The sequence below is a fragment of the Nannobrachium achirus genome, assembly GCF_963921795.1.
Source record: "Nannobrachium achirus genome assembly, chromosome: 11".
In the NCBI taxonomy this organism is placed as follows: domain Eukaryota; kingdom Metazoa; phylum Chordata; class Actinopteri; order Myctophiformes; family Myctophidae; genus Nannobrachium; species Nannobrachium achirus.
This window is the reverse complement of record NC_137820.1, coordinates 18,597,050-18,623,363: the sequence shown is the minus strand read 5'-3', so window position 1 is coordinate 18,623,363 and position 26,314 is coordinate 18,597,050. Positions and strand designations below refer to the sequence as shown.

General features: G+C 46.4%; 1 protein-coding gene across 1 annotated transcript in view; it reads left to right on the top strand.

Moving 5' to 3' along the window:
• The window catches only part of otogl (otogelin-like), a gene marked incomplete at both ends in the record, with an annotated part of 99,022 nt that extends 73,569 nt beyond the window's left edge, over positions 1-25,453 (top strand). The window contains 15 exons of the mRNA XM_080736916.1: positions 1,264-1,449; positions 2,133-2,351; positions 2,877-2,981; positions 13,205-13,312; positions 13,596-13,697; positions 14,631-14,735; positions 15,551-15,591; positions 15,791-15,854; positions 17,031-17,209; positions 18,609-18,713; positions 19,210-19,329; positions 20,899-20,944; positions 21,881-21,952; positions 24,302-24,381; positions 25,253-25,453. Coding sequence (XP_080593042.1) covers positions 1,264-1,449; positions 2,133-2,351; positions 2,877-2,981; positions 13,205-13,312; positions 13,596-13,697; positions 14,631-14,735; positions 15,551-15,591; positions 15,791-15,854; positions 17,031-17,209; positions 18,609-18,713; positions 19,210-19,329; positions 20,899-20,944; positions 21,881-21,952; positions 24,302-24,381; positions 25,253-25,453 — 1,733 coding nt within the window. The remainder of the gene's footprint in view (positions 1-1,263; positions 1,450-2,132; positions 2,352-2,876; positions 2,982-13,204; positions 13,313-13,595; positions 13,698-14,630; positions 14,736-15,550; positions 15,592-15,790; positions 15,855-17,030; positions 17,210-18,608; positions 18,714-19,209; positions 19,330-20,898; positions 20,945-21,880; positions 21,953-24,301; positions 24,382-25,252) is intronic.
• Positions 25,454-26,314: the final 861 nt, after the last annotated feature.

The following is a 26,314-nucleotide window of genomic DNA, read 5'->3' as shown; positions in this document are numbered from 1 at the left end:
ACACACACACCAAACAATAACCAGTAAGACTCCCTAATCGGGAGATAAGCGACCGTTGGTCGCTTATCTCCTGTCACACTGCTGACATCAGTATGACATCACACCGTACACAAATGACCCTTATATAAGACCGGCATTATCTACCGACAGATTAGTAACAAGATGTCAAAATCGTTGAAGGTTGAATCTCCAGATATGGAGATAACCAACACATCCCTCCATATATGGAGATAACCGACGAATCTCACTAAGTCTGACCTCACAAGCCCCATATTTGGACACGAACAACATATAACTCCATATATAGAGACATAGCTGCTGACATCAGTATGACATCACACTGCTGACATCAGTATGACATCACACCGTACACAAATGACCCTTATATAAGACCGGCATTATCTACCGACAGATTAGATGCAAGCAGGATCTCCACTCTGACACAACTCATCGGCTCATAAGCTGGTTCTCCCTCCATATATGGAGATAACCGACGAATCTCACTAAGTCTGACCTCACAAGCCCCATATTTGGACACGAACAACATATAACTCCATATATAGAGACATAGCTGCTGACATCAGTATGACATCACACTGCTGACATCAGTATGACATCACACCGTACACAAATGACCCTGACGGCACACACCAAGCAGTGTGATGTCATACTGATGCGGAGATATGAGCAGGGCAAAGGTGTGACGTGTGACGCGTGACCGACGGACGGACGGACGGACAGACGGACGGCCGGTGGAGGTTTTGATACTAAACTGCGACCTGACGGTCGCAATAATTCAAAAAGATGTGAGCATCAGACCCTGTCAGGCACACTGGGGATGATTGGCAGGTGACATCTATCTGTCTGTCGTTCCAGGTTGGGTTGGTTTTCTAAGAGAGTGTGTAATGCAGTGTTTTTTCTTGGCAAGGACCCATCTGAAAACGTTTTGTGCCAGGGACCCCCAGCAGAGAAGATGTTGTGTTAAAAATATTATCCCATTTTCTACATATCAAACATTTTTGATATTTTTCAAAAAAAGTGTGCATATACAAGCTCAAGCTTGTTTACATTGTCTGTATATTTTTTATATTTTAAAATATCAAAAATGTTTTAATTTTGATCATTTTGACAACACAAATCTTATCTTCTGGGGGTCCCTGGTACAAATCATGGTCAGATGGGGCCTGGCAGCCGAATACATTTAGTTAGTTTGAGAAGCACTGCAGTAACAGGTTTATGTTTGTAACCCCGGTGGCCTGGCAGCGCTGCGGTGTCCCGCCGGTAAGGAGTACCAGCCGTGTGTCAGCACCTGCGCCAGCCGCACCTGTCTGAACCTGGAGTACTATGAGGAAAACACCTGCTCCTTCATCAGAGAGGAGTGTGTGTGCCGCGCCGGGACCATCCTACACCGCGCTGACTCGCCCTTCTGTGTAACTGAGGACCGCTGTGGTGAGTGACTGACTGAGTGTGTGAGTGAGTTATGTGAATGAATGTGTGTTGTATCTACACACACACACATACATATTATCGTCGTTGTCGGGTGAAAACCCTGTATGTCCAAAGCCGTTTGTTTTTCATTTTTCATCTTAACAATGCGAGGCGTTGTGTGTTGTAGATCGCCTGTTTTCACTACTTTTGTGCGACGGCCTTGTATGCCCATGTATGGCCATACTGTGTCAGTCCCATGTGGTCTATAATGTCAGACATCTATGATGTCAGTCATCTCCATATTTGGGAAAAAAATATTTTTTAATTAAAGTCAATGGGTAAAATGTAATCAGCACCCCTGCGTGTCCTGATGAAGCCAGTCGATTTGACATATAGTATGGCCCAGGTGTGTGCTGAGGAGTAGTGCGGTAAAACAAAGTTCATCTGGCGTGGATGGAAAGGAATAAAGTTGGACAAGTCTGGTCGCCCTGCAGGGCCCTGCAGGGGCAACCAGACTAACAAGACACAAGTGTTTTATTATAGAGCAGTAAATGCAAGGCAAGAATAATAGGCAAGAAACATTATTCCTGAGAGGACGGAGACTGGCTATTTACAAAGACATAAAAGCAGCCAGGTAAAGGCAGGTTTGATCTGAACACCCGTGGACATCAGCTCGTTAACGCGTGGCTCTGGCTCTTCTATAGTGTGCACTGACAATGAAGGGAACCCACGGGCCCCCGGCGAGGTGTGGAATGGCTCCGCTCGCAGCTGCTGCCTGTACCAGTGCATGGAGAACGGCTCAGTGGTGGCGGTGGAGCCAGACTGCGGCGACAGTGACAGCCCGGCCCCGCTGTGCGAGAGAGAGGGAGAGTATGTTCTGGATGTGATTGAGGAGGGAGCCTGCTGTCCTAAGAAGATCTGTGGTGAGATGTATTTTTTTTCTTTCTGCTGTACAGCATGATTAATTGGTTCTGTTCTCTGCCAGCACTGCTCCTTTTGAAATAGTTTATGGTTGGCTGAACCCCTACATTTTAGTATTTTTTCACTTGTCCATGTACAAGTCTGTGTATTTCAGCACTGTTCTATGGAGACACACATTCCCCTCATGTGCAGTACTGTATATCATGATATGAATAGTAGATCATAATAGTTTATAAATAAGAGTTTCCTGTAAAACAAATGACATATGGTACAGATTACATCAGTATATATAATCTTTGATTGATGTTGTGACAATATTGTCGTCACAACATCAATTATGGAGGTATTTTGGTCAAAATATTTATGATATTTGATCCATATTGCCCGGCCCAAGTCCATTTGGCTGCCCTTCCCAACACACCCAGTACACACAGTACCATGTACTGTTCATTGAATTACCACGGGCCATCGCATGCCATTGTCAACCTTTTCACTTCTCCTCCCCTGTGAACGTCGGCCCTGGTCAGAGTGCAACATGACCATCTGTGACAGCGAGGCTCCTCCCTGTGAACACGGCAACCACTTGGTGATTGGCTACAGCGCTCTGTCCTGCTGCCCAGAGTACAGATGTGGTGAGTACAAGCTTCCATTCTCTTCACTGCAGTCTTTTTTTTTTTTAAACAATATGTTTATTTTTTTTTTATTTTTTTTTAAGACATACAAAACAACATATACAATACAACAAAAGACCACACTCAAAGCTCAGACAAAACAAAAAAAGTATACAATATACTAAAAAAAACACACACAAAAAACTAACCCTGACATTAACACGACACATAAGAATATAAAATAATTATGGTACAAAGAGCACATATAACATTAACAACCAGATTCCTATGCCACACGGCCAAACAAACGACTGTAGAGAAAAGAAAGAAAAGCAAATGAAAAAAAAGCTGCTACCCCACTCCCGGTTCCTCCATCAAATAGGAGAGATCATTGCCCTTTATATACTGAATAAAGTTCCCCCATATTTTCTCAAACAGCTCTTGTTTGTTTTTGAGAGTGTATGTGATTCTTTCTAATGGAAGGCACAAAGACAGTTCCTTAAACCACTGAGCGATGCTAGGTTTCCCTGTCTTTTTCCATGAGAGGGTGATAACCCTTTTGGCTTGTAGGAACCCAAGATCCAGAAATTTTATCTCGTTGTTTTTTATCCTATGGCCGATCGGGTAAAGGCCTAATAAGAAAAGTTTTGGATCTAGCTCAATGTTAATAAGTAGTATTCACTGCAGTCTTTACACACGCCAAGAATGATAACTATAAACTATAGCAATTATGACAGAGAGAAAGAGAGAGAAAGCCAGTTGCTAAAATGAGTATAATGGTGCTCTTGGATCGACAGGATCAAGTCATAAAATAGAAAAAAGGTGATCCAGGCACTCAAGGTTTAAAAGGGGGGAATAAGCCTTTATTACAACATATTAAAAAAGGCAACTGCCAACATGTTTCGACCAGAAGCTGGTCATCATCACCTGATGCCCAGCTTCTGGTCGAAACATGTCGGTACATGGTGTTATAGTTGTAGCATTTCTATGTTGAAGACGCACATTAACTAGGAGTGCTCCTGTTTCCAGCGGTGCATGTAGCTTTTCAGCGTTCTTGGCATGAAGTGTTTTTACTTTAGTAAAAAAAAATCATTGTTTATTAATAATAATAATAAAACTTTATTTGTATAGCACCTTTCATGACATGAAATGCAGCTCAAAGCGCTTTACAGAGCAGAAAATGAAGCACAAGTGCTTAACAGAGAAACAGTAAAATAAAATAAAAAATACAGAATAAAAAGAAATAATTAAAATTATTACAATTAAGCAGAGAAATAACAATTTCAGAACAGTGCGGACGTCAATTAGCAGCACAGAGATTTAAAAATGTAGCTAAAAGCAAGAGTAAAGAAATAGGTCTTGAGCTGTGCTTTAAAGCTATCCACAGAGGCTGCCTGTCTTAGGTGTAGTGGGAGTTTATTCCAAGCTGTCGGTCCGTAGAAGCAGAAAGCTGCTTCACCATATTTTTTATATTTCATTGTTGGCGCCTCAAGTAGGTCTGCACTAGAGGACCTGAGTGGGCGGGTTGGAACATATCTATGCAGGCAGTCATAGAGGTACGAAGGTGCCAGACCATTTAGAGCTTTATAAACAAGTAAAAGTATTTTAAAATCAATCCTAAAAACAACCGGGAGCCAGTGTAGCGACGCTAAGACTGGAGTAATATGTTCTCTTATCTTAGTTTTAGTTAAAACTCTGGCTGCCGCATTTTGAACAAGTTGTAGTCTGTCAGTTGTTTTCTTTGGCAGACCAGAGAGAAGTGCGTTGCAGTAATCCAGCCGAGAGAAAACGAAAGCGTGGATCAGCGTTTTTGCATCGTTCAGCGACAGATAAGCTCTAATTCGTGCAATATTTCTAAGGTGAAAGAAGGCAATCTTCGTGACATGATTAATGTGTGTATTAAAATTTAATTCAGCATCAATGATCACCCCCAGGTTCTTTACAGAGGTGTTACTTTCTTTAGCCAGGTTACCAAGTCTACTTATTATTGATTCTCTTTGGGCAGTAGAACCAATTATGAGAACTTCTGTCTTGTCCTCATTTAGCTTGAGAAAGTTCTCACTCATCCAGCATTTTATGCTAGACACGCACGTCAGCAATGGGTCTAGAGCACAGGGGTCATCCGGAGCCACCGAAAGGTACAACTGGGTGTCATCAGCATAGAAATGGAAATTCACACCGTGAGCGGAAATAAGTTCTCCCAGCGGCAGTATATAGAGGGAGAATAATAAAGGTCCAAGAATTGAGCCCTGTGGAATACCAGAGCAGATCTTGTGTTTGTTTGACTCAAAGTCAGCTAGATTAACAAAGTAGCTTCTGCCTGTTAGGTAAGAGTAAAACCAGGACAGAGCAGTCCCAGACAGTCCTACCCAGTGTTCGAGACGTTGTATTAGAATTGTATGGTCGATTGTGTCAAAAGCCGCCGTTAGGTCCAGCAGTAGGAGAACGGACACATCTTTGTTGTCAGCAGCCACCCTAAGATCATTAATAACTTTTACAAGTGCAGTTTCTGTGCTGTGTCCTTTCCTGAAGCCGGATTGGAATTTGTTGTGCACCTTATTGTTCTGCAGAAACACATCCAATTGATGAAAGATAATTTTTTCAAGGACCTTGCCCAGAAAAGGTAAATTAGAGATGGGTCTATAATTACCCAGCACGGACTGGATTGTCATACCTCCAGACAAGGTCCCCCATTGGGATAACCAGCGCCATCTGGCGCTGCAACAGAGTAAAACTCATAAGCTCCCGTACGAGAAATATCATTTGTCGGTAGGGCTGTCAATCACAAACGAGGGCACCGCCCCCGAGTGTATATAAGCCCTGCGGGCTATCATAACTTCCTCTTCCGCACCTCTGCTTACCTGCAACTAGAGTGTCGCGAACTCAGCCATATAAGTATAATTTTCTGTAAAGTTTAGCCTAAGCGTTGGCTAGGAAGTCGGCCACTGGCCTTTATAGAATATCTCCTGTACGTCTTTATTCTTCAGTTCCAACAGTTTCGGCGTTCTCACCTGTTTCCTCGCTGTAAGTTTCCAGCTTCTTCTCTGAGCTTGTTATTGTCCGATAGCCTCTTGTAGCTTAGCCTAGCTTCAAGCTATCGATGTTCCACGGCCCTCGGCTAGCATGCTGCTATCCTTGTTCCCCTGGAAGTGTGCTCGATGCTGGAGACTTATCGCTGGTGAGGACACCCACCCTCGGAATTTCCTTCGATGATCCCGCAGGCTGCTTCATGTGGTGAGTCTTTCGAGTGTTAGCAAGTGCCTTGCTTGCTCGTTCCTTGTTTGATAGCCTCATGCTAGAAGGCCCTCACCAGGGCACTGATTGCTAGCGCGCCCTAGCTGGGTGTCGCTATTTTCTTTACTTCTAGCTGGCTAGGACTTTCCAATGTTTGTCCGGTGGTTTCTCGTGTTGTCCCCGCCGCACTGGTCTCGCCGGCCAGGGCTACGGGCCCCTCCTGGCAGGTTTTGTGGGCACGCAGCGGTGCCCGCTGTTTGTGCTTCCTTCACTTAGCCTCCACTAGCCTTGTGGCCTGCCTGGTTTTTCCCTCCACCGGACTCTGCTGCCTCCGGGGCTCGCGGCGCTGTACGCCACAGCGCTGCTTCTCGCCCCGGGCCGCAGCCTGCAGCCACTACGCCTATAGGGGGCTCCAGCGCGCCGCTGGTGCCCTACGGCGGACGGCTGCAACGTCACGGGACTACTTGCTGGTTCTCGCCCTCTCTCCCGCCGGTTCGGCTGGCCGCCGTCCCAGGGAGGAGAACCTGCTAGCCCGCCCGGCCGCTCCCACGCCGGGGGCGGCTAGCGGCGTGGTTTTTTTCCTGCCTGCAGCCACGACGCCACGTTGTTTCTGCCTCCGGGGCTCGCGGCGCTGTACGCCACAGCGCTGCTTCCCGCCCCGGGCTGCAACCTGCAGCCACTACGCCTATCGGGGGCTCCAGCGCGCCGCTGGGGCCCTACGGCTGGCGTTCTGCAACTTCACGGGACCACACGCCGGCCCTCGCCCTCTCTCCCGCCGGTTCGGCTCCGCCGTTCCAGGGAGGAGAGCCTGCTAGTCCGCCCGGCCGCTCCCACGCCGGGGGCGGCTAGCGGCGGCTCCGGTTCCCGCCTGCAGCCACGACGCCTATTGGGGGCTCCAGCGCGCCGCTGGTGCCCTACGGCTGGCGTCTGCAACTTTGAGGGACCCCGCCTGGCCGCTCCCACGCCGGGGGCGGTGAGCGGCGACGCCGGTTCCCGCCCTCTCTCCCTGGTACGGCTGGCGCCGTTTTATTCAGGGGAGAGAACCTACTGGTCCGCCTGGCTGCCCCCATGCTGGGGGTGACTAACGGCGACTTCCTCCTCCTTCCCCTTGGATTTTTCGTTCTCGGCCATGCTAGTCCGGGAAAAATGGGGGTGAACGTGGATTTGCCTGTTAAAGTTTTTTTCTCAACTGATTCTTGTAGCTTGGGGTCACCTCTTAAGGATTCAAGAGGATGACCAGTGATATCCATTGAGCATTTTTTATTATTAACCCCTTAATGCCTGAAACATGGGCTCCCATTGACTTTCTATACAGGAGGAAAATACCCAGAAAAAGATTATTTTTCGGGGTATTTAAGGAGGATCTGAGGGGTCTAACTAGGGGTTTGTCATGATGTTGAATCCATTGCAGGCATTTGTTTTGCACAAAAAACATTCCGTGGGCTAGAAATAGCCTCAGAAAACAATACACGTATGGGTGAGTATTCATGTTAGTCGGAGGCCTTAGGGTTTTTTTTCTCGTGCTAATCAGTCTAAAAGTGCAAAATTTTGCACAGATGTAGCTCAGGGCATGCTCTAATGATTTAGCTAGGTCGGCGACCTTCGGGGTCACCACAACACCCACAAAACTCTGAAAAGTGATGACTCATCACTTTTCATCACTAAAGTCGATGGGAGCCCAACTTGATTTGGCCGCTGTGGCGACCCCGAATGTCGCAGACTCGGGCGCCCTAGCTAAATCATTAGAGCAAGCCCTGAGCTACATCTGTGCAAAATGTTGCACTTTTAGACTGATTAGCACGAGAAAAAAAAACCTAAGGCCTCCGACTAACATGAATACTCACCCATACGTGTATTGTTTTCTGAGGCTATTTCTAGCCCACGGAATGTTTTTTTTGTGCAAAACAAATGCCTGCAATGGATTCAGCATCATGACAAACCCCTAGTTAGACCGCTCAGATCCTCCTTAAATACCCCGAAAAATAATCTTTTTCTGGGTATTTTCCTCCTGTATAGAAAGTCAATGGGAGCCCATGTTTCAGGCATTAAGGGGTTAATAATAAAAAATGCTCAATGGATATCACTGGTCATCCTCTTGAATCCTTAAGAGGTGACCCCAAGCTACAAGAATCAGTTGAGAAAAAAACTTTTACCGACGAAACCACGTTCAGCCAAAAATCACCGTTTTTTTCCCGGACTATGCTGGCTGAGCCCGGATCTTCCTGGCACGCTTATGTTCTGGTGGCACGCCTCCGAACAACGCTGTTAAAAGCGGGGATGAATTTGAGAGTGAGGATAAGGAGGGATGGAATTGGGTTGAAGGCTCTTCTCCCAGTATTCCTCCTACAAGTGAGTCTTGCAAGTCCTCGGTTCCACGAGGACCCTGCATCCTTCCGCCCACCTCCGCCTTTACCCCCTCTCTCCCCTCCTCCATGCAGAAGGAGTGGAATGGGTCGGCGGCGCCCCAGTACATCCCGCTCTCCCCTCCACTGTGCCAGTGGAAGGGGGCCTGGGTCTGCGGCACCCGGACTGTGGTTTTTTCCACATGGTGGGGCTCAAGGAGACCACTTACTTGCGCCCAAGCGCACTGAACACAGCTCTCCCCACAAGGCTTGTGGGAAGTGGGTGTGTTAGATGACATAGGGTTGAGGGCCTAGCCCTCCACGGGGTCTGGGTTCCGTGACGGCACACGGTCCTCCTCCCCCCGAATGCAGACGTTTGAGTTCTGTCCCACGCAGGGGAGAATGAAAATCTCTGTTGCCCAGTAGCTTTTCCCATGTCATCAGTAAGAGTATGGTAGTCGAAACAAAACTTTTGTTTACCTACCTCTCAGTCCCTAGCACAAAGGACCCCCCTCTCTGCTTACAGCCAGTCAGTGTATAGAGACCCATGCAGGGTTCTTTATTCACTCAATGGATTACTTATTGTCCCAGTCCTGCAGACTGGTGACAATTAAAAGGTTTTTCCCTGGTTTGCAATGGGCTCCACTGTTTTGCTATTAGTCACAATAACAAAGCTTCTCTTCTGTGCTTTGTGTTTTGAGCGAGCGTGGCCTGCTCACTCCTACACTTGCACGGACAACCTCTTATCGCTTGCAACCGCTCAGTGTAATGAAGCCCATGCAGGGCTTTCTACTCACTCACGATAACAGATTTCCCAGTCTTGCAGTCATGCAGACAGGTTACAATCAGAATGGGTTGCAGACATGCTGAGGTTCCCACCCATGTTAACTGCGGTTCACAGTGGTGCGGTTTCTCCTATGTGCAATTTTCCTCTGCCTACACTAAACGGCACTGTAGTGTCGATTCTAGTGCAGGACAGGAAGTGTTTCACTATCGGTGTGTGGGATTATGAGTTGGCCTAATTTTCCCTGCAAGGAACTATTAAAGGCCTCAGATCTGGTTTAAACGTTTACACGTTCTTCCCCGTGCTGGGGTAAATGTTTTTACGTAACGAACCGTATTTCGCAGAATGCTCTTTCTGTTTCTCTTTCCACCACCGTTCAACATGTTGACGTCACGTCCGTTGGCGCGGCCGTCACCGGATAAGGAGGGGAGCTTCCCGGATAGGGAAGTGCTAATCCCCAACGTTCCTTCTCCCCCGTGCAACCTAACGGTTTCTCCCTCGTTTCACAGCACGTTAGCACGTTGTGTGAAACGGTTAGGTTCCGAACGGAACCCTTGTTTATTTAATACCCTTGATGGTATTCTGATAAACATTGGAGACTGTGCAATCCGAGCAATGGGTGTTACGTCAGTAACACGTGGCCTTAGATTGCATTTCTTGAACCACCCCCGCTTCCAGCTGGGGTAATTACACTCGAGCTTGCGCTTGTAAGCAGGGGCTCTGAGTGAGGAAATAAGCTCGGTACTATGCAATGGTGCTGTAGTAGAGCTCTTACGAGACCTGAACCAGCTTGGTTTCTGGACTCGATTTTTTCCTGGTTCGGGAAAAAAGGGGGGGGGGGGGGGGCTGCATCCCTTCTGGATTAGGGATATCACACCAACTTGGTGTTGGCCCACCTGAAGGCCTTGGGTTTTCAACGTCTTTTTGGCAAAAGTATGTTGACGCCCTCCCAGCAGATCTCCTTCTTGGGGATACCTCTGGATTCGACCACGATGTCTACCCGCCTCTCTCTGGAGGGGGTGGACAGGTTCCTGACGTGTCTTCGCTCCTTTCAAATTGGACCAAGTGGTCAGTTACAAGGAGTGTATGAAGTTGGCAGGGCTGATGGCTTCAGCGGTGCAACTTCTTCGCCTGGGCAGGTTTCATATGAGACCGTTCTGGCGGTGGACACTGACGCTCAGGATTCCTCCCCTGCAAGGGTGCAGGGAAGTGGTGGTCAGCCAGGCCTGCATGGACGCGCTGGTCCCATGGCGGGACCAGGCGTTGTTAATGAGTGGAGTCTCCATAGGCGTGGTGGTGTCACGCAAGGTGATCACCACAGACGCCAGCCGCTCGGGCTGGGACGCCACCCACGAGGGGCGCTCAGCCAGGGGTCTGTGGACCCCGGCCACGTTGGAGTACCACTTCAGTTATCTGGAGTTAATGGCGATCTACTTGGCTCTCAAGTATTTCGAACCGTTTCTCCGGGGTTGTCATGTCCTGGTCAGGACGGACGACATGGCAGCCTTGTACTTTATCAACAAGCAAGGCGGCCTCTCCTCGCGCACGCTGGATCAGCTGGCGCGCGAGATGACTCTCTGGTGCGTACCGCGCCTGAGGTCCTTTAGAGCCTCCCATGTTCCAGGCCTTCAGAACGGCGGCGCCGACCTGTTGTCCAGGGGGGAGCCTCGCTACGAGGATTGGTCTCTCCACCATGCGGTGGTGAGACAGATCTTCTCCAGGTTCGGTCAACCTCGGTTCGATCTCTTTGCTTCCCAGGAGAACGCGAAGTGCCCCCTCTACTTCTCAGTGAGGGGACCTTCGCCTCTGGGGGTGGATGCGTTCGCACACGAGTGGCCGGAAGGCCGTCTCTATGCGTTCCAACCGCTGGAACTGATCCTTCCCACACTGGAGAGGATCAGGAGTTCCAACCTGGAGGTTCTTCTCGTGGCACCGTCCAGGGGAGTGTGGAGGTCTCTGATCACCCCACTGCTCTACCGGTCCCCCTGGCAGCTCCCCTTGCATAGGGACCTGCTGCGCCAGGCGGGGGACGATATCTTCCATCCCGACCCCCAGGCCCTAGACCTGTGGTTTTGGCCTGTGAGAGGGAGAACCTGCTAGCCGCAGGCTTCTCAATGGCGGTTGTAGCTACTTTTCAGAGTGCGAAAGCCCCCTCCACTAGGGTGGTATATGATGGAAGGTGGAATGTTTTCTTGGACTGGTGTGAGCTACAGGAGCCACCTGTGGTGGCTCACTTGGCTCCAGCCCAGAAGGCGTTAGTTTTCTTGCGGGACCGCCTGGACTTGGGTCTGGCGTTCTCTACGCTTAGGGGTTATTTAGCGGCTTTTGATGCCTGTCACCTGGGGGTGTCAGGCATGGGCCTTTCTAAATTCCCTGAGGTGGTCAAGTTCATACACGGTGTCGACCGTTTAAGACCTGTGACTAGATTTTTGTTCCCTGCTTGGGATCTACAAGTGGTTCTTGAGGGCCTTTGCAAGGCACCCTTTGAACCGATTGGGAGGACCTCTTTGAAACATTTTAGTTTCAAGACAGCTCTTTTGCTTGCCTTGTCTACGGCTAAGCGTGTGAGCGACCTTCATGCGCTCTCTGTGAGCCCTGATTGTATGAGGTTTCTCAATAATGACTCCAAGGTTCTTCTTAAACCTCAATTGAGTTTTATTCCTAAGAACCGAGTGGTCCCGAAGGAACCTGTTGTTTTGACGGCTTTCCATCCTCCTCCGTTTGCATCGGAGGAGGATAGGCGTCTTCATTGTCTTTGTCCAGTTAGGGCCCTGAAGGCCTACTGTGACAAGACGGTGGTCAGCAGGTCTACTTCTCAGCTTTTCGTGGTCATGAATGCCCGTCAGCGAAAAGCGGTGTCCAAACCCACTCTGTCGAGATGGATTGTGGATGCTGTTAGGTTGGCTTACACCCGGGCTGGGTCTGAAGTGCCGGAAGCACTTAAGGCCCACAGTACTAGGGGTGTGTCTACCTCTAGGGTTTTGTCCAAAGGTGTCTCCATTGAGGAGATTTGTGCGGCGGCGAATTGGTCTTCGCCATCCACCTTTGCGACCTACTATCACCTGGACGTTGCGCCTTCTGCTATGGCGCATACGGTTCTAGGTGCTGCTGCCCCGCCTACTATGTAGTGGGGCGGCTCTCTCCCCTTCCTGGGACAGCTTGCTACTGTCTCTAGGATACCTGGGGGGGGACCCTGAGTCTTTCCCTTATATTACTGTAGTATTATAAGGCGGACCTGTGTCTGCCCTTAGTGCATATGGCAGGCCTCGGTCTGTCAGGGTCTTTTTCTGTCTGAAACACGCCCAGGCCCTGTGGGTCTGGGTCGGATCAGTCCTGAAAGGGGTCACGTCGGTTGACGGGACCTCCTTCCGGGTGTGGTCGGTGTGAACGACAGTCTTGTCGGTTCATGGCTTCTCGGGGAGTATATGAGTCCCAATGGGGGACCTTGTCTGGAGGTATGACAATAAACGTATAGGTTCCGAACGGAACCATGTTTATTTAATACCGGAGGACAAGGTCCCCCGAATAAAGCCCCTCGGTTCGCTAGTTGCGGGCGCAGAGGTGCGGCTTTAGAGGAAGTTATGATAGCCCGCAGGGCTTATATACACTCGGGGGCGGTGCCCTCGTTTGTGATTGACAGCCCTACAGACAAATGATATTTCTCGTACGGGAGCTTATGAGTTTTACTCTGTTGCAGCGCCAGATGGCGCTGGTTATCCCAATGGGGGACCTTGTCCTCCGGTATTAAATAAACATGGTTCCGTTCGGAACCTATACGTTATCTACAATTACTACAGTGCAAAGCGCTCTGGAGATGACATCCAAAGTGCTCTGTGGAGCACATTCACTAAGTGGTGTGGTATTTTGTCCCGGCTTGTTCTCAGAGTGCGACCCCATGGCGTGTCCCCGTGTCACTGCACCAGACTGCAGAGAAGATCAGTTCCTGGTGGAGGTCAGGGAGGATCGCTCCTGCTGCTATTCCTACCTTTGTGGTAAGACTGCATGGTCCATCAGTCTCTCTGAAATGGAACGTTTTCAGGGATGAGCTCTGCCCATATATTTTTTTATCTCTGTCTTACTGTTGTTATTATTATTATTGTTATTATTAGTAACATTTGGTTTAATTTCTACACTCCCTGAGTTACAAAAGGATACATTCACACTGATGATTTTACTGTGTTCCACTGCAAATGTGTGTGTGTGTGTGTGTGTGTGTGTGCGTGTGCGTGTGCGTGCGTGTGTGTGTGTGTGTGTGTGTGTGTTTTCTCTATGCAGTGTGTGAGTCGTGTATTGAGCCCATTCCAACCTGCGGCCATGGTGAAATCCTGGCTGTGGATCTGAACACCACCAGCAGCTGTTGTCCTCAATACCACTGTGGTAAGTCTTTACCATACAGTAGAGTATATTATTTGTCTGCCCTGTGTGTGTTAGCCTGGAAGCCCCCGAAGTTGTGGGGCACCAATCAGGGCCCGGTATGCAAATTTGGGGCGGGTGTATCCACCCCTTGGAGATGCAGATTCCACGCAGAGATTCGAGACTAATACAGTATCTACGCTGTGATATTATGCCTTTATTGATAGTACAGTAGGTTGACAGGAGATGGGGAGAGAGATGTGGGGAGTGACACGCAGCAAAGGCCGTCGGGACTCGGGATCGGATCTGAACCCGCGACAAGCTGTCAGGCTACATTGAGCCCTAGCTGCCCACTGCACCTTTTGACAAAATATCAGTCAAACCATCAGTACATGGTGGGCTAGGACAGTGTTTCTCAACTTCCTTTCTGCATGGGCACACTTTTCATGTCCCAAGAAAGAATCCATGGGCACACCAACATAATATGGGGGTGTAAATGTCGTCACTGTAGGGAAGAAACCTCGTATCTCCAAGTTTCAAATTTGTACGTTTCTTCGCAAAGTAAAGCCCTGCTTCATCATACAAGGCTGTCGCACGACAGTAGTGAAAACAGCAGATCTACAAGCACACAAGTTGTGTGCTTGTAGATCGGCTGTTTTCACTAGTTTAAATCATTTTTTAAATGATAAATACAATACTGGCTTTCAAGCAGTTTCAAGGGGCACACTTGACCCTTCTCAGGGGCACACCAAAGGTCCCCAGGCACAGTGGTTGAGAAACACTGGGCTAGGACTCTCCAAAATGGGATCGGAATTTGTCCCAGTATCAGTTGGTCTCAGTATGTGTTTGCTTGTGTCTGTGTCCACTATATGTCAGTACAGTATTTTGTGGTGTGGTTGTGGGTTTGCACCTATTTTACAGTAAATGCTAAATGTTTCTACCTTCTCCTGGGTGCAGTGTGTGATGTCAACTTGTGCCCTGGGTCCTCTGTGAGCTGTGCGCCCGGCCTGAGCCTGGTCCAGACCTCAGTCCCCGGCCAATGTTGCCCTCAGCAACACTGTGGTACATGCACACACATTCACATCAACACTGTGGTACATGCACACACATTCACATCAACACTGTGGTACATGCAGGGGTGTCGTGCCAAATTCTGGGCCCTGGGTACAAGGAGTCACTGCGGGCCCCCCATGAATGTTCTTCATAGGGGGAGGGGGTTTAACCCATTTAGACTGGGAACGCATTATTTAACCATCGAAAAATAGCAGATCTACAAGCTCACAGCGTGGCACCTTCTAAGATTTTTTTGAAAAACCAGTGTTTCCCATCTCAAAATATTTAGTTTCAGGGACCCCCCAGAAGCAAAATTTTAGTTACAAATGTTCGCTTAAAAAATACATATATTCAAAGATTTGCACACATTTTCACGACTTTTCAAAAATAGCAGATCTACAAGCTCGCAGTGCGGCAGTGCCGCGCTGTGAGCTTGTATATCTGCTATTTTTCAATAGCTAAATAATTAATTAATTAATCAAATGTAAACTCTATATGGTACAATGCTTTGTGAGCCTGTAGATCTGCATTCTTTTGCATTTTTATAAATGTTTGAAGAGAATGTGTTTACCGCTGATAAATGACACTCCCATGTTGAAAGTGCTTGAAATTTGAAATAAGTAAAACAATGAACAGGCCTGCCCAGAACGAAAGGCAAGAGTTAGAGAAAGAAAATGCGATGATATCGGCCTACCGGCATTCCTGTTCTCCAAAATAGTGGAATCGGTATCGTCCTTGGAAAAATCAGACGACGTCTAATTTGGATTCAGTGGGAACACAAAACTTTGCATAGTTTTTATGTCTTTTCTCTCTGTTGCTCTCAGAATGCCAGTGTGAGGACAGCTCTCTCCCTGCGTGTCAGGTGGTAAGTTAACAAAAGTAATTACTTTTTCCCTATTTATAAACGCTCCACTTCTTTACCCATACATATTTTATTGTTCTTACATTTTTTATCATGTGCAACGCGCGTTGCCATTTTGCCAATGAAAGTTACTCTGACTCATTGCATCAAGTCTTTCCAGTTTGTGTGAAACTAGATCAATAACTGTGTGTTTGGGTCTCAGGGGGAGGTGCTGGTGGAGGTCCCAGACAGCAGCACTGGCTGTGGCTGCCCACGGCATGCATGCCGTAAGTGTACCACATACACACACATGCACACACACACACACACACACACACACGCATACACATACACACACGCACGCACGCACGCACGAGGGTGATAAAACACACATACACTGGAGAAACAGGTTGTGTCATAACCCGGTCCTCTGATAATATTATTGAGTGAGGTGTCGCATGGGGAGAGCTCCCCGTGTTATCCTCAGAGGCACTTGTATCAGTAATCCAGCCAGTATTGGCTGGCAGTCGCGATGCCCGCTTTGAGTCTTTTTAATTGAGGTTTGCCGAAGTGAAAGGGATTGGATTAAACATTTTGTGCTATAAAAATCATGTTGGTTAATAGAAATTCATTCAAGTGGGCACGGTGGCGCAGTGGTTAGCGCTTCGCCTCACAGCTAGAAGGTCCTGGGTTCGATTCCCGCCGTGGACGCTGTGGGTATTGGCGGCGTGTTCCTCCCTCCACGTCATCAGCACCCACACCCTAGGTGGGGTTGGCGATAGGGCCTTTCTGTGTGGAGTTTGCATGTTCTCCCCGTGTCTCCTAGGGTTGATACCCTCACAAAAACATGCACGTAATCCTGGTCTCAATAATGCCTCCCCCTGGCCAGCTGGGGCGCCTGATGGAGGGGAAAGGAACTGATTGGAATAACGTGTTCCTTCCACGCGCTACGTCCAAACCAGGGAAATCTCCACTGTCAGGTGAAAAGAAGCAACTTGGACTCCTCATGCATAGAAGGAAGCATGAGGTCAGTCCGTTGTCTCCCCAGGTGCGACAGAGGGAGAGCAGAGCCCAGGATTACATAGGCAATTGGCACTGGGTGAAAAAATGGGTTACAAAATTGTGGGATAAAAAAAAAAAAAAAAAAAAATTGTGTTAAAAGTGTTAATTGTTGTAAAAAAAAATGTACACCCACAATAATACAATCTCTCTATTTTTTGTTATTTCTTGAAAAAGTCAACCAAAACAACCAATTCATGTACTGTACACTACTCATTATGACATTATCACATAGGATAGGACATAGGATAATGACACAGTGTTTGTTTTTGTTTTTTGCATGTGCGTGCGTGCGTGCGTGTGTGCGCGTGCGTGCGTGCGTCTGTGTGTGCGCGTGTGTGTGTGTGTGTGTGTGTGTGTGTGTGTGTGTGTGCGTGCGTGTGTGTGTGTGTGTGTGTGTGTAGAGAAGACGGAGGTGTGTGTGTTCCAGGGGGTGACGGTGCTGAACCCAGGCCAGTCCCTGATTCAGTACTTTGAAGGAGAGCTGTGCTACACCGTGCTCTGCCTGCAGCACAGAGACACAGCCACAGGTTTCTATGCCATGGACATCTCCTCTGTCAACTGCACGCAGAAGTGTGGTTCAGTATGTATTCTCTGTCACCTGCTCCTAGAAGTGTGCTTCTGTAAAGCAGTGGTTGTCAACATGTGGGTCGGGACCCCCAGGGGGGTCGCCAAATTATTTTGGGGGGTCCCCAGATGTTTAGCTAAATGTTAACATTGTTTTCTCACCTAACAGTAAACAGACCAACATACAGTATAAGTGTATACAGGGTATCTAAAGTGACAATTTAAGGACTTTAAAGAACTTTTCAGTACCTCTGGTCAAACTTGAGTCAAACTGTCAAATATTAGAGGCAGAAATTGTGAAAATAGCAGATCTACATGCTCACAACGCCTCGCAACGCGAGGCGTTGTGAGCCCCCACCCTGTGCTTGTGCAGGGTGGGGGTCCCCAGTTCAAATATGATTATTTTGGGGGTCACAGCCAGAAAAGGTTGAGAACCACTGCTGTAAAGTATGTAACAGAGGTGTGAAATGTAAACATTGATAACGGGTGGAAAAAGTCATCATTACGTTTCCTCATTCTCCCTTATTGTGACTATCATAGATGGACGATGGCCTTTTTTAGGGATATGGATACCCTCACAATAGGGGTGTAACGATACATTTAATAGCGATACGATACGCCTCACGATAGATGGTTGACGATATGATACATGGACGATATTGGTTCATTTATGGCGATACGATACGATTCAATGATTTCAAATCGATATAGTAATTAAATATGTGTGAAACGTATCAATAGTGCATTAAGGGAAAATCTATTATTATGGATATAAATAAGTAAACACTGTGATTATCTAGCAAATACATGGACATTATATTTCAACACATATGGACAAACCTGCACCTTGACATGACCACAGAGATTACACACATTTATTGATAGACCAAGAGTAGCTTTATGGAGTGGAATTGGTATTGGTCTTTGGTATTTTCTACATACAAGGCCAAATACAATCGATTATTTGCATTGCAAAACAATTCAATACCGATTATCTGCATTGTGAAACGATACGATACTAAACGGTACGATATTTTGCTTTTGCAAATATAGTAGATCATTGCAAATTATTCGTTACACCCCTACCTCGTTACACCCCTACCTCACAACCTCACAATGTGACACATTGTAAGCTAGTAGATCAGCTATTTCAATACTTTTTCAAATGTTTTGATAGTATATGGCTTAAGTGGTGAACTGTCAAATGTTGTTTTTGGACTGCACGTTCAGAACCAGGCTGTCGTTTATCCAAAACAGCTGTTTCAGACAAATCCGCTCGCAATGCCTTTTGGTGACAGCTGGCTTCAGGAGCGCAAGTCACATTTCCTATTCCTTCTTCATCCTTCCCCGATGCAAGCCTGCCACCAATTCATTCTTCTATATTCCTTTCCCCTCTCTTTGCTCCGTCTGTGCAGCACCAGGTGTACGTCGTGTCGTCGGATCCTCAGGTGTGCTGCGGCGCCTGTAAAAATGTCTCCTGTTCTTTCACCGATGACAACGGAACCACAGAGGTCTTTGCTGTAAGGAAGAAAAATGTTGTACTGTTTCACTGCTCAGATCCACACCAAGTGCAGTGTGCATGTGTGTTCTATTATGTATCTGTGTGAGTGCATGTGTGTGCATGTGTGTAATAGATACCTATTTCCTCCCGCGAGGGTAATTCAGTATTTTCAGCCCAACCCAGCTGATTCGCTGCCCACAAGGAGCGCATGAGCAATTAGGCAAGGGAGTTATTTAATGTGGGCATACCAGTAACATAAATAAAAACAGTTTCAAATGTACCTGTGTGCGCGTGTGCATGCGTGCGTGCGCGTAACTGTGTGTGTGTGTGTGTGTGTGTGTGTGTGTGTGTGTGTGTGCCTGTGTGTGTGTGTGTGTGTGTGTGTGTGTGTGTGTGTGTGTGTGTGTGTGTGTGTGTGTGTGTGTGTGTGTGCCTGTGCGTGTGCGTGTGTGTGTGTGTGTGTGTGTGTGTGTGTTTGCGCCTGCCTGTGTGTGTGTGCGTGCGTACGTGTGTAGTCAGGGAGTTCCTGGGTAGACAACTGCACGCGGTACGACTGCATGGAGACGGCGGTGGGAGCCGTGGTCCTGGCCTCGGGGGTGATCTGTCCTCCCTTCAACGACACAGAATGCATTCAGGTCAGGACCTCTGACAACTGGGACAAATGTGCTGCTTTAAATTCAAACAAACTCTAGCACTGTGTATAGCACGGTGCTCCAAGTGGGATTTGTCAAAGTATCGCAGTCAGAATCTTGTTTACACGTTTTGCACGTCCAAGGCCTTTGATATCTGCGGGTCGCTCTAATTGGACATATAGTCTACAACAGCAAAACAAGTGTCATGAATTAAGTGTGAGAATGTGAGGTTATAGTAAGGCAAGGCAGTTTGATTTGTATAGCGCATTTCAACAACAAGGCTGTGCTTTACACAGAACATCAAGCAAAGTAAACAAAATTATACATTGACATTACCGGTAGTATGCTTAAAACAAAAGAAGGAAAACATAACAGATACAGTTCAGAAGAAAAAGGGGAAAAAAAGAAAAGTAACACAATCAAAGGCAGTGGCAAATAGAGAGTAGAGTAAGAGTAAGAGATTTAAAAAACAGTAGCAAAAATAGGGACTTTTGTGCAAAAAGGGGTGTTTGTTTATATTCTGAGCTGATTGAATAGATTTCTTCATACCCTCTGTTATATGGTGTAGATCCTATAGAAGTGAACCAAGTCAATGTGATAAATTACAGAAAGTGGGGAACGTGCTATTGCTGTATCAGAACAAATCACGCATTGAAGTGGATTGAGTGATTGATACTGTAGGAAACTGTAGACAGACGTGGAGGTACAGTAGATGCATGGCTGGTTCCTGGCATAAGCAACATAAGCGGCCGCTTAGGGCCACAACCAATAAGGGGGCCACATCACAGGAAGAAGATATTTTTTAAACATAATTGTTACATTATGTCATGTATCCCCTATCCAAAAACTAGCGTTATTTTAATATGCTCTCCCCCTTCCTCCTTCCCCATAATCCCAAACTTCACTCTAAAGGCCCTTTTCCACCGGCAGCGATAACGATGACGCTAACCCTAAAATATCACAGCGATAATTATGCCTTCACATTGATGTCCGATAAAGTTATCGGACATCAGTGTGAAGAGGCGCCAATTAACAGCCGCTCGCACAGAGTGCACCTCCAGCTGTTTGTCAGAGACCCAGTTCCATATCACTGTGATCTTAACCACATCGTTGTTGATCCTAACGATGTAGTTGTCGGCTATCGTTGTCTTAATCGGTGTTGGGTGGATGCTGCCAATCCACTTCAATTGAAAACCCACTTTTTTAAATCGTTATCGTCATCGTTATCGCTGCCGGTGGAAAAGGGCCTTTAGCCTGGCTGCCTGTACTTGATTCATGAGCAAGTCAATATGCCTCCAAAAAAAACATTTCGATTTGGTGCTACAGATTATTTTTGGTGGCCCCTCAGTGACGGATGCGCGCGTATGCGCGCATCCGTCACTGAGGCGCCACCTAAAATAATCTTGCATAGGGCCACCTGAGTCCTAGAACCGGCACTGAGTAGATGGAAGGAAGGAGTCAGGATGACAAAAAAATCTCTCTAAATCAGGATGATTACATTATCTCGATTAATCAGGATGGCTTTGTGCAAATCTGTGTTGTCCATTAACGTCTCATGCTGTGCTGTTCCAGAATGGAGGCGTGGTCCAGAGGTATGTGGACGGCTGCTGCAAGACATGTGAGTCACCAACACAGTCTTAACCTGCTTCTCATAATGCTTTCATGCTGCCAATCAGAGGGGGTGAGCGCCTTGTTGCCTGGCAGTGGATGGGCTTATTGGCTGAGTGGTTGGGGGTGTGGCCTGTTGTTGTAGAGGGTGGAGTTAAACTTGTTTTTTTTGGCCTAATCACTACAGTTCCCCAGAATCCCTTGCTGCAAACTTTTGTACCCCCGCCCCGCCAGATCTTCAATCAACGTACGGGAGAGCCACTGTAGAGCAGACACAAGTCTTCCTTGGTGCATTACTCTAATGAAATGATAACAAAAAATGTTAAACAATCTAAATAGAAGGATAAAAATGTGATTGTATTCAGCATTTAATAGTTCATACTAAGTTAATACATAACCTCCTGAACTGCTGCTTTGAGGGTGATGGTCTGTAGACTGCTCTTCAGGTGTCCAACACTGTACAAAATGATACTTAGGGTAACGACATTTGCAAGTTGGGTGTGAATTATCCCTTTTAAATCTCTCTAATAAACATTTTAAACATGACACTTTCTCTCTCTCTGTGGACGCGGCATCGCAGCCCTGCCCCGCAGCCCTGCCCGCTTGCCTGCTTTCGCAGCGAACCTTGCAGATTGGCCAATCGGGGCTCCCCCACGGTGAGAATTTGACCAATGACAATGTGAGATGGTGCAGGGGTTAGAGTGTGCCCCCCCGCTGAGCTGCTGTCTGTAGTCCCTCACGTCACGTGACGCAACCGTTTTGTCTGGCCGCTCGGAGCGTCCTGGAGAAAAAGTTGAGTCCGCGTGCATGCAATGATTTTCATTTTGTGTGTGTGTGCGCGTGTGACCTAAAACTGTGTGTGCTAAATCCAACGTAACCATCTGTGTGTGTTCTCCTGACATTCCTCTCACAACCGGCCCGGCTGCGGTCCTGATGGTGCCCCCAGGCTCTGGAGTGGGCATCTTACCATTTACCGTTAACCCTGTAACTCCCACTGGTAGTACTAACTGTGACACAGGTACCATCATTCACTTCTACCATTCACCATGTCTGCCACACCTGTCTGCAACTCGTAATATTCATTGACTTGCTCTCACCGAGTGACTCACTCACTCACTCTCTCACTCAGTCAATGAATATTATGTCAATGTGTAACTCTCAACTTCACTGTTTAGCTGTGTGTGTGTATGTGTGTGTGTATGTGTGTGTGTGTGTGTGTGTGTGTGTGTGTGTGTGTGTGTGTGTGTGTGTGTGTGTGTGTGTGTGTGTGTGTGTGTACGTCTGTGTGTGTGTGTACGTCTGTGTACATGACGTGTGCATGTGACTTGAGTGCATGCATCAATCCATCCATCCATCCATGCATGTCTCTGTATCACTTGTGTTTTAATCCATAATTCATATAACTGATCAACGTGGAAAAAGCATGAATCTCTAATGTGTATCCTTATTATACACGCATATGTTTTTAAATCACAAGTACAGCCTAGTAAAAGCATTTAACCTGCCATATGGCAGAATAAGCTAAATAGTGTGTGAAGCATACAGAGTGTTAAACTACAGTAGACAACTCAAACTTAATTCAACTTCAAGTACAGTATTGTCACAAGTTTACAGGTGTAAAAGAATAATGGGTGAAATTATTTTCGAAGCTTCTGAGAATTTCAGTTATAAAATAGGTATATCAGGTGTGTCAAAAGCGAGAATAAAACATAAGGCAGGGTGCTGTACCTCGGTCTCTCGTGCAAGAGAGGCGTCACTTAGCAGCAGATGTCAGACAAGAAATATGTGGGAATGGAGAATATCCCCAATATTCACATTATTCCGTTCAGATTCCAGTCGTCCACATCCTCCCTTTCTCTCAAGCTCTCATTGGTTAATAAAGAAGTAGGGTCAAGTGTAGGTCAGTAGCCAATAGCTGAGCCAGCTCTCTGGTGTGAGAACCGCACCCCCAGTCACCCAGCTGTCAATCACAGCGAGCCCCTACTGCTGGGTAACAAAGAGCCCTGCTCAAAAGGACTTTCACTGCGTGAGTGACAACACTCTGTGGCAAATCATCAAAGTAAGTGTGTGTGCGTGTACGTACGCATGTGTGTGTGTGTGTGTGTGTGTATGCATGTGTGTGCGCGCGTGTGTGTGTGTACTTAAGTATAGTATCAGTATTACTATTTCTATTATGTTTTTTTAGAAACATAATTTGTGTGAACAATTTTCCTTGGACCCCCTAGCTCTGGTCCAGAGTGTTAGCGGGGTCTCTCTAGCGCTCTGCCAGGAAGCCACCTCAGATACAGGACCAGGAATTCCACTGCACTGCGAGGGCTCGACTTCAGTCAAAATAAACAAAACTACTTTGCTACTTGGTCAATGGTATATACTGTATTGACGAGATCTGTAGGTGGCACTGTGGAGTAAACAACAATTTCCAAATATGACACTTGTGTCATGACTGTTGACACTTCATGTATATATTTCTAATATATATATATATATATATATATATATATATATATATATAATATATATTCCTCTTTTTACTGTACATAGTAAACAGTACTTCTTTCTTTTCATACTTATCTGTAACTTTGTAAACCTTAAACTGCTGTGCTGCCTCTGCGCGACTGAATTTCCCCCTTGGGATAATAAAGGTATCTACCGGTATCTATCTATCTATCCATCTATCCATCCATCCATTCCATCCATCTATCTGAATCATAATTTCCGTCTGGCGGACATACTTTATTTTCAAAGTGTATTTTACAGAGAAGGTGGGGTGCTGAGAGGCTTCCCACCACTGAGAATAGGATTTCAACAACTCAAAACTGCCTTGGTTTAGGTGAGTAGCAAAGTAGTTTTGTTTATTTTTACTGAAGTCGAGCCCTCGCAGGGCAGTGGAATTCCTGGTCCTGTATCTGAGGCGGCTTCCTGGCAGAGCGCTAGAGAGACCCCGCTAACACTCTGGACCAGAGCTAGGGACCCCCAAGAGAGTGTTGTTTTATGCAGTGGTGTAAATAAACTAAGTACATTTAATTAAGTACAATCTTGAAGTATTTGTACTTTACTTGAGTATTTCCGATTTCCAATACTTTTACTTCTACTCCACTACATCTCAGATCCAGATATTGTACTTTTACTCCACTACATTTATTTGAAAACTTTTACCAGTTACTTTGTAGATTTTTGATTATTATTATAAAACAAACATTATCCACTTCAACCCAAGTTGACATCCACAAACGTGTGTGTATGTGTGTGTGTACGGGTGCTTCCTGGTACGACGTATTAATAAAGTGCTGTTCTGCGCGTGGTCCTGCTAAATGTGTGGAGTTGTGTTCCCACATCTGAGTCTTCCTCTGTGTGTACGTGTATGTAGGCAAAGAGGATGGTAAAACATGCAAACGGGTGGCCATCCGCACAACCATTCGAAAAGACGACTGCAGGAGCAATGCACCGGTGAGGAGAAACAGAACGGGGAGGTGGGGTTTAGGATGGGATGATGAGTATGAGATCCAGTCAAAGTCTTTTTGTTGAGACGACGCCTTCTACCCTATTGTCTTAAATTCTTAATCTTGTTCGGGTTCGGGTAAGGGTTAAGGCCTGTCCATACTTTGACCGAAACCGCCGTTTTCGGTCAAAAGGTCCTTTTCAATTATAAAATGTAATTCCTCGAAAGTTCTGGAATGCTTTTTCTCCGAACAATAGTTCTGAAATTTGCACAACGAGATGTTGTCACTCGCCGAAATCAGGTTCGGTGAAACGGCAAACGTGATTGGTCATTTCCTCCTCGTCTTCCCCCTCCTCCTTAACCTCCAGCTCCACAATACGGGCCACCGCTTCCAACTTCCAACGTGCCAACCCTCCGAACAGGAGCGAAGTATGAACATCCGACGCTTTTTTTTCGGAAAAGATAAAAAATAAAAAAGTTTATTTTTCAACCGAAAAGTTCGGTTCTGTCGAAGTATGGAGAGGCCTTTAGGGTTAGGTAAAGTAAAGCCCTGCTTCATCATACAAGGCCGTCGCACAAAAGTAGTGAAAACAGCAAATCTACAAGCTTTAGATCAGCTGTTCTCACTAGTTTAAATCATTTTTAAAACGAATCACAAAACAAACGGTTTTGGACAAGGTTTCCACCCGACAACGACAATATTGTATTTGTCTGTGTACTTAATAGTTTTCCCTTGACGATCATTCTGCCTTATCCTATCTTATCCTAGTTCTTTTCCTTTTCTCTTCTCTAACCGTACCTAGTCTTATCTCTATAAAAATGCCTCCAATCAGTATCTTATCTTCTCCTGCAGTGAAACATCCTCTCCCTTCTTTACAGGTAACGGTTTATTCCTGCGATGGCAAATGTCCGTCCGCAACCATATTCAACTTCAACATCAACAGCCACGCCAGGTTCTGCAAGTGCTGCCGAGAGAGCGGACTGCAAACGCGCACGGTCACACTGTACTGCTCACGCAACTCCTCGTTAGTGGACTACAACTTCCAAGAGCCCCTGGACTGTTCCTGCCAGTGGAACTAACAGGAGGTTCCAGAAAGAGAGAATGAGAGAGATTCTGGTTGTATAAATATAGAGAGAATGAGAGAATTGTACAGTACTTTTGGTTAAGCATGAAAAACAGCCATGTTCCATTATTCCTGTGTTACTCTAGTGCATTTTACAGCACAGGGGTTATAGTTGTAACTGGGTAACATTATAGCCCCTTTTCCACTGACATGGCCCAACACCACACCACACCACACCGCCCACTTGTGCCAGGTTTTCCACTACAAGGACCTGGGTAGAGTGGTGTGAAAGTGGTACTAAATGTGGTACTAAAAAGTATCCAATCCAGATTAGGTCTGAGCTAGGCCAAACAGGGCCAAACACGTCATAATGATTGATCACTCAATTACATTGTATTTAGACCACTAGGATATAGTTACATGATACATGATAATAGATTCTATTGTGTTATAATTATCATAGTTGTAATACATTATAATAATGTATAGTGTTTTATAATCACAGTTATAATCCATTATAGTGTATTATAATTAGGATAGTTGTAATACATTTTAACAGTTTATATTGTACAGTATTATAATCACAGTTAAGGGTCAATTTGTTTCTTACTGATAGGGGTAATTTTGTGTAACGGAAAATGTAGATATTTTTATGTGGTGTGGTGTGGTGTGGAGTGGTGTAGTGTTGTGTAGTGTGGTGCTAAAGCTGCAGTCGAAAAGGGGCTAAAGAGACATAAGCGAGGGGATCTGTTTTAGATACATCTGCACTTTTTTATTATCTCTACCAGAAGCGCTATGACAACCCAGTCAGCTTCCTAGTGCTTTTTGAACGCTGCGATGCCATTAGCTTTTACTATTGTAATGTATTATTATGAAC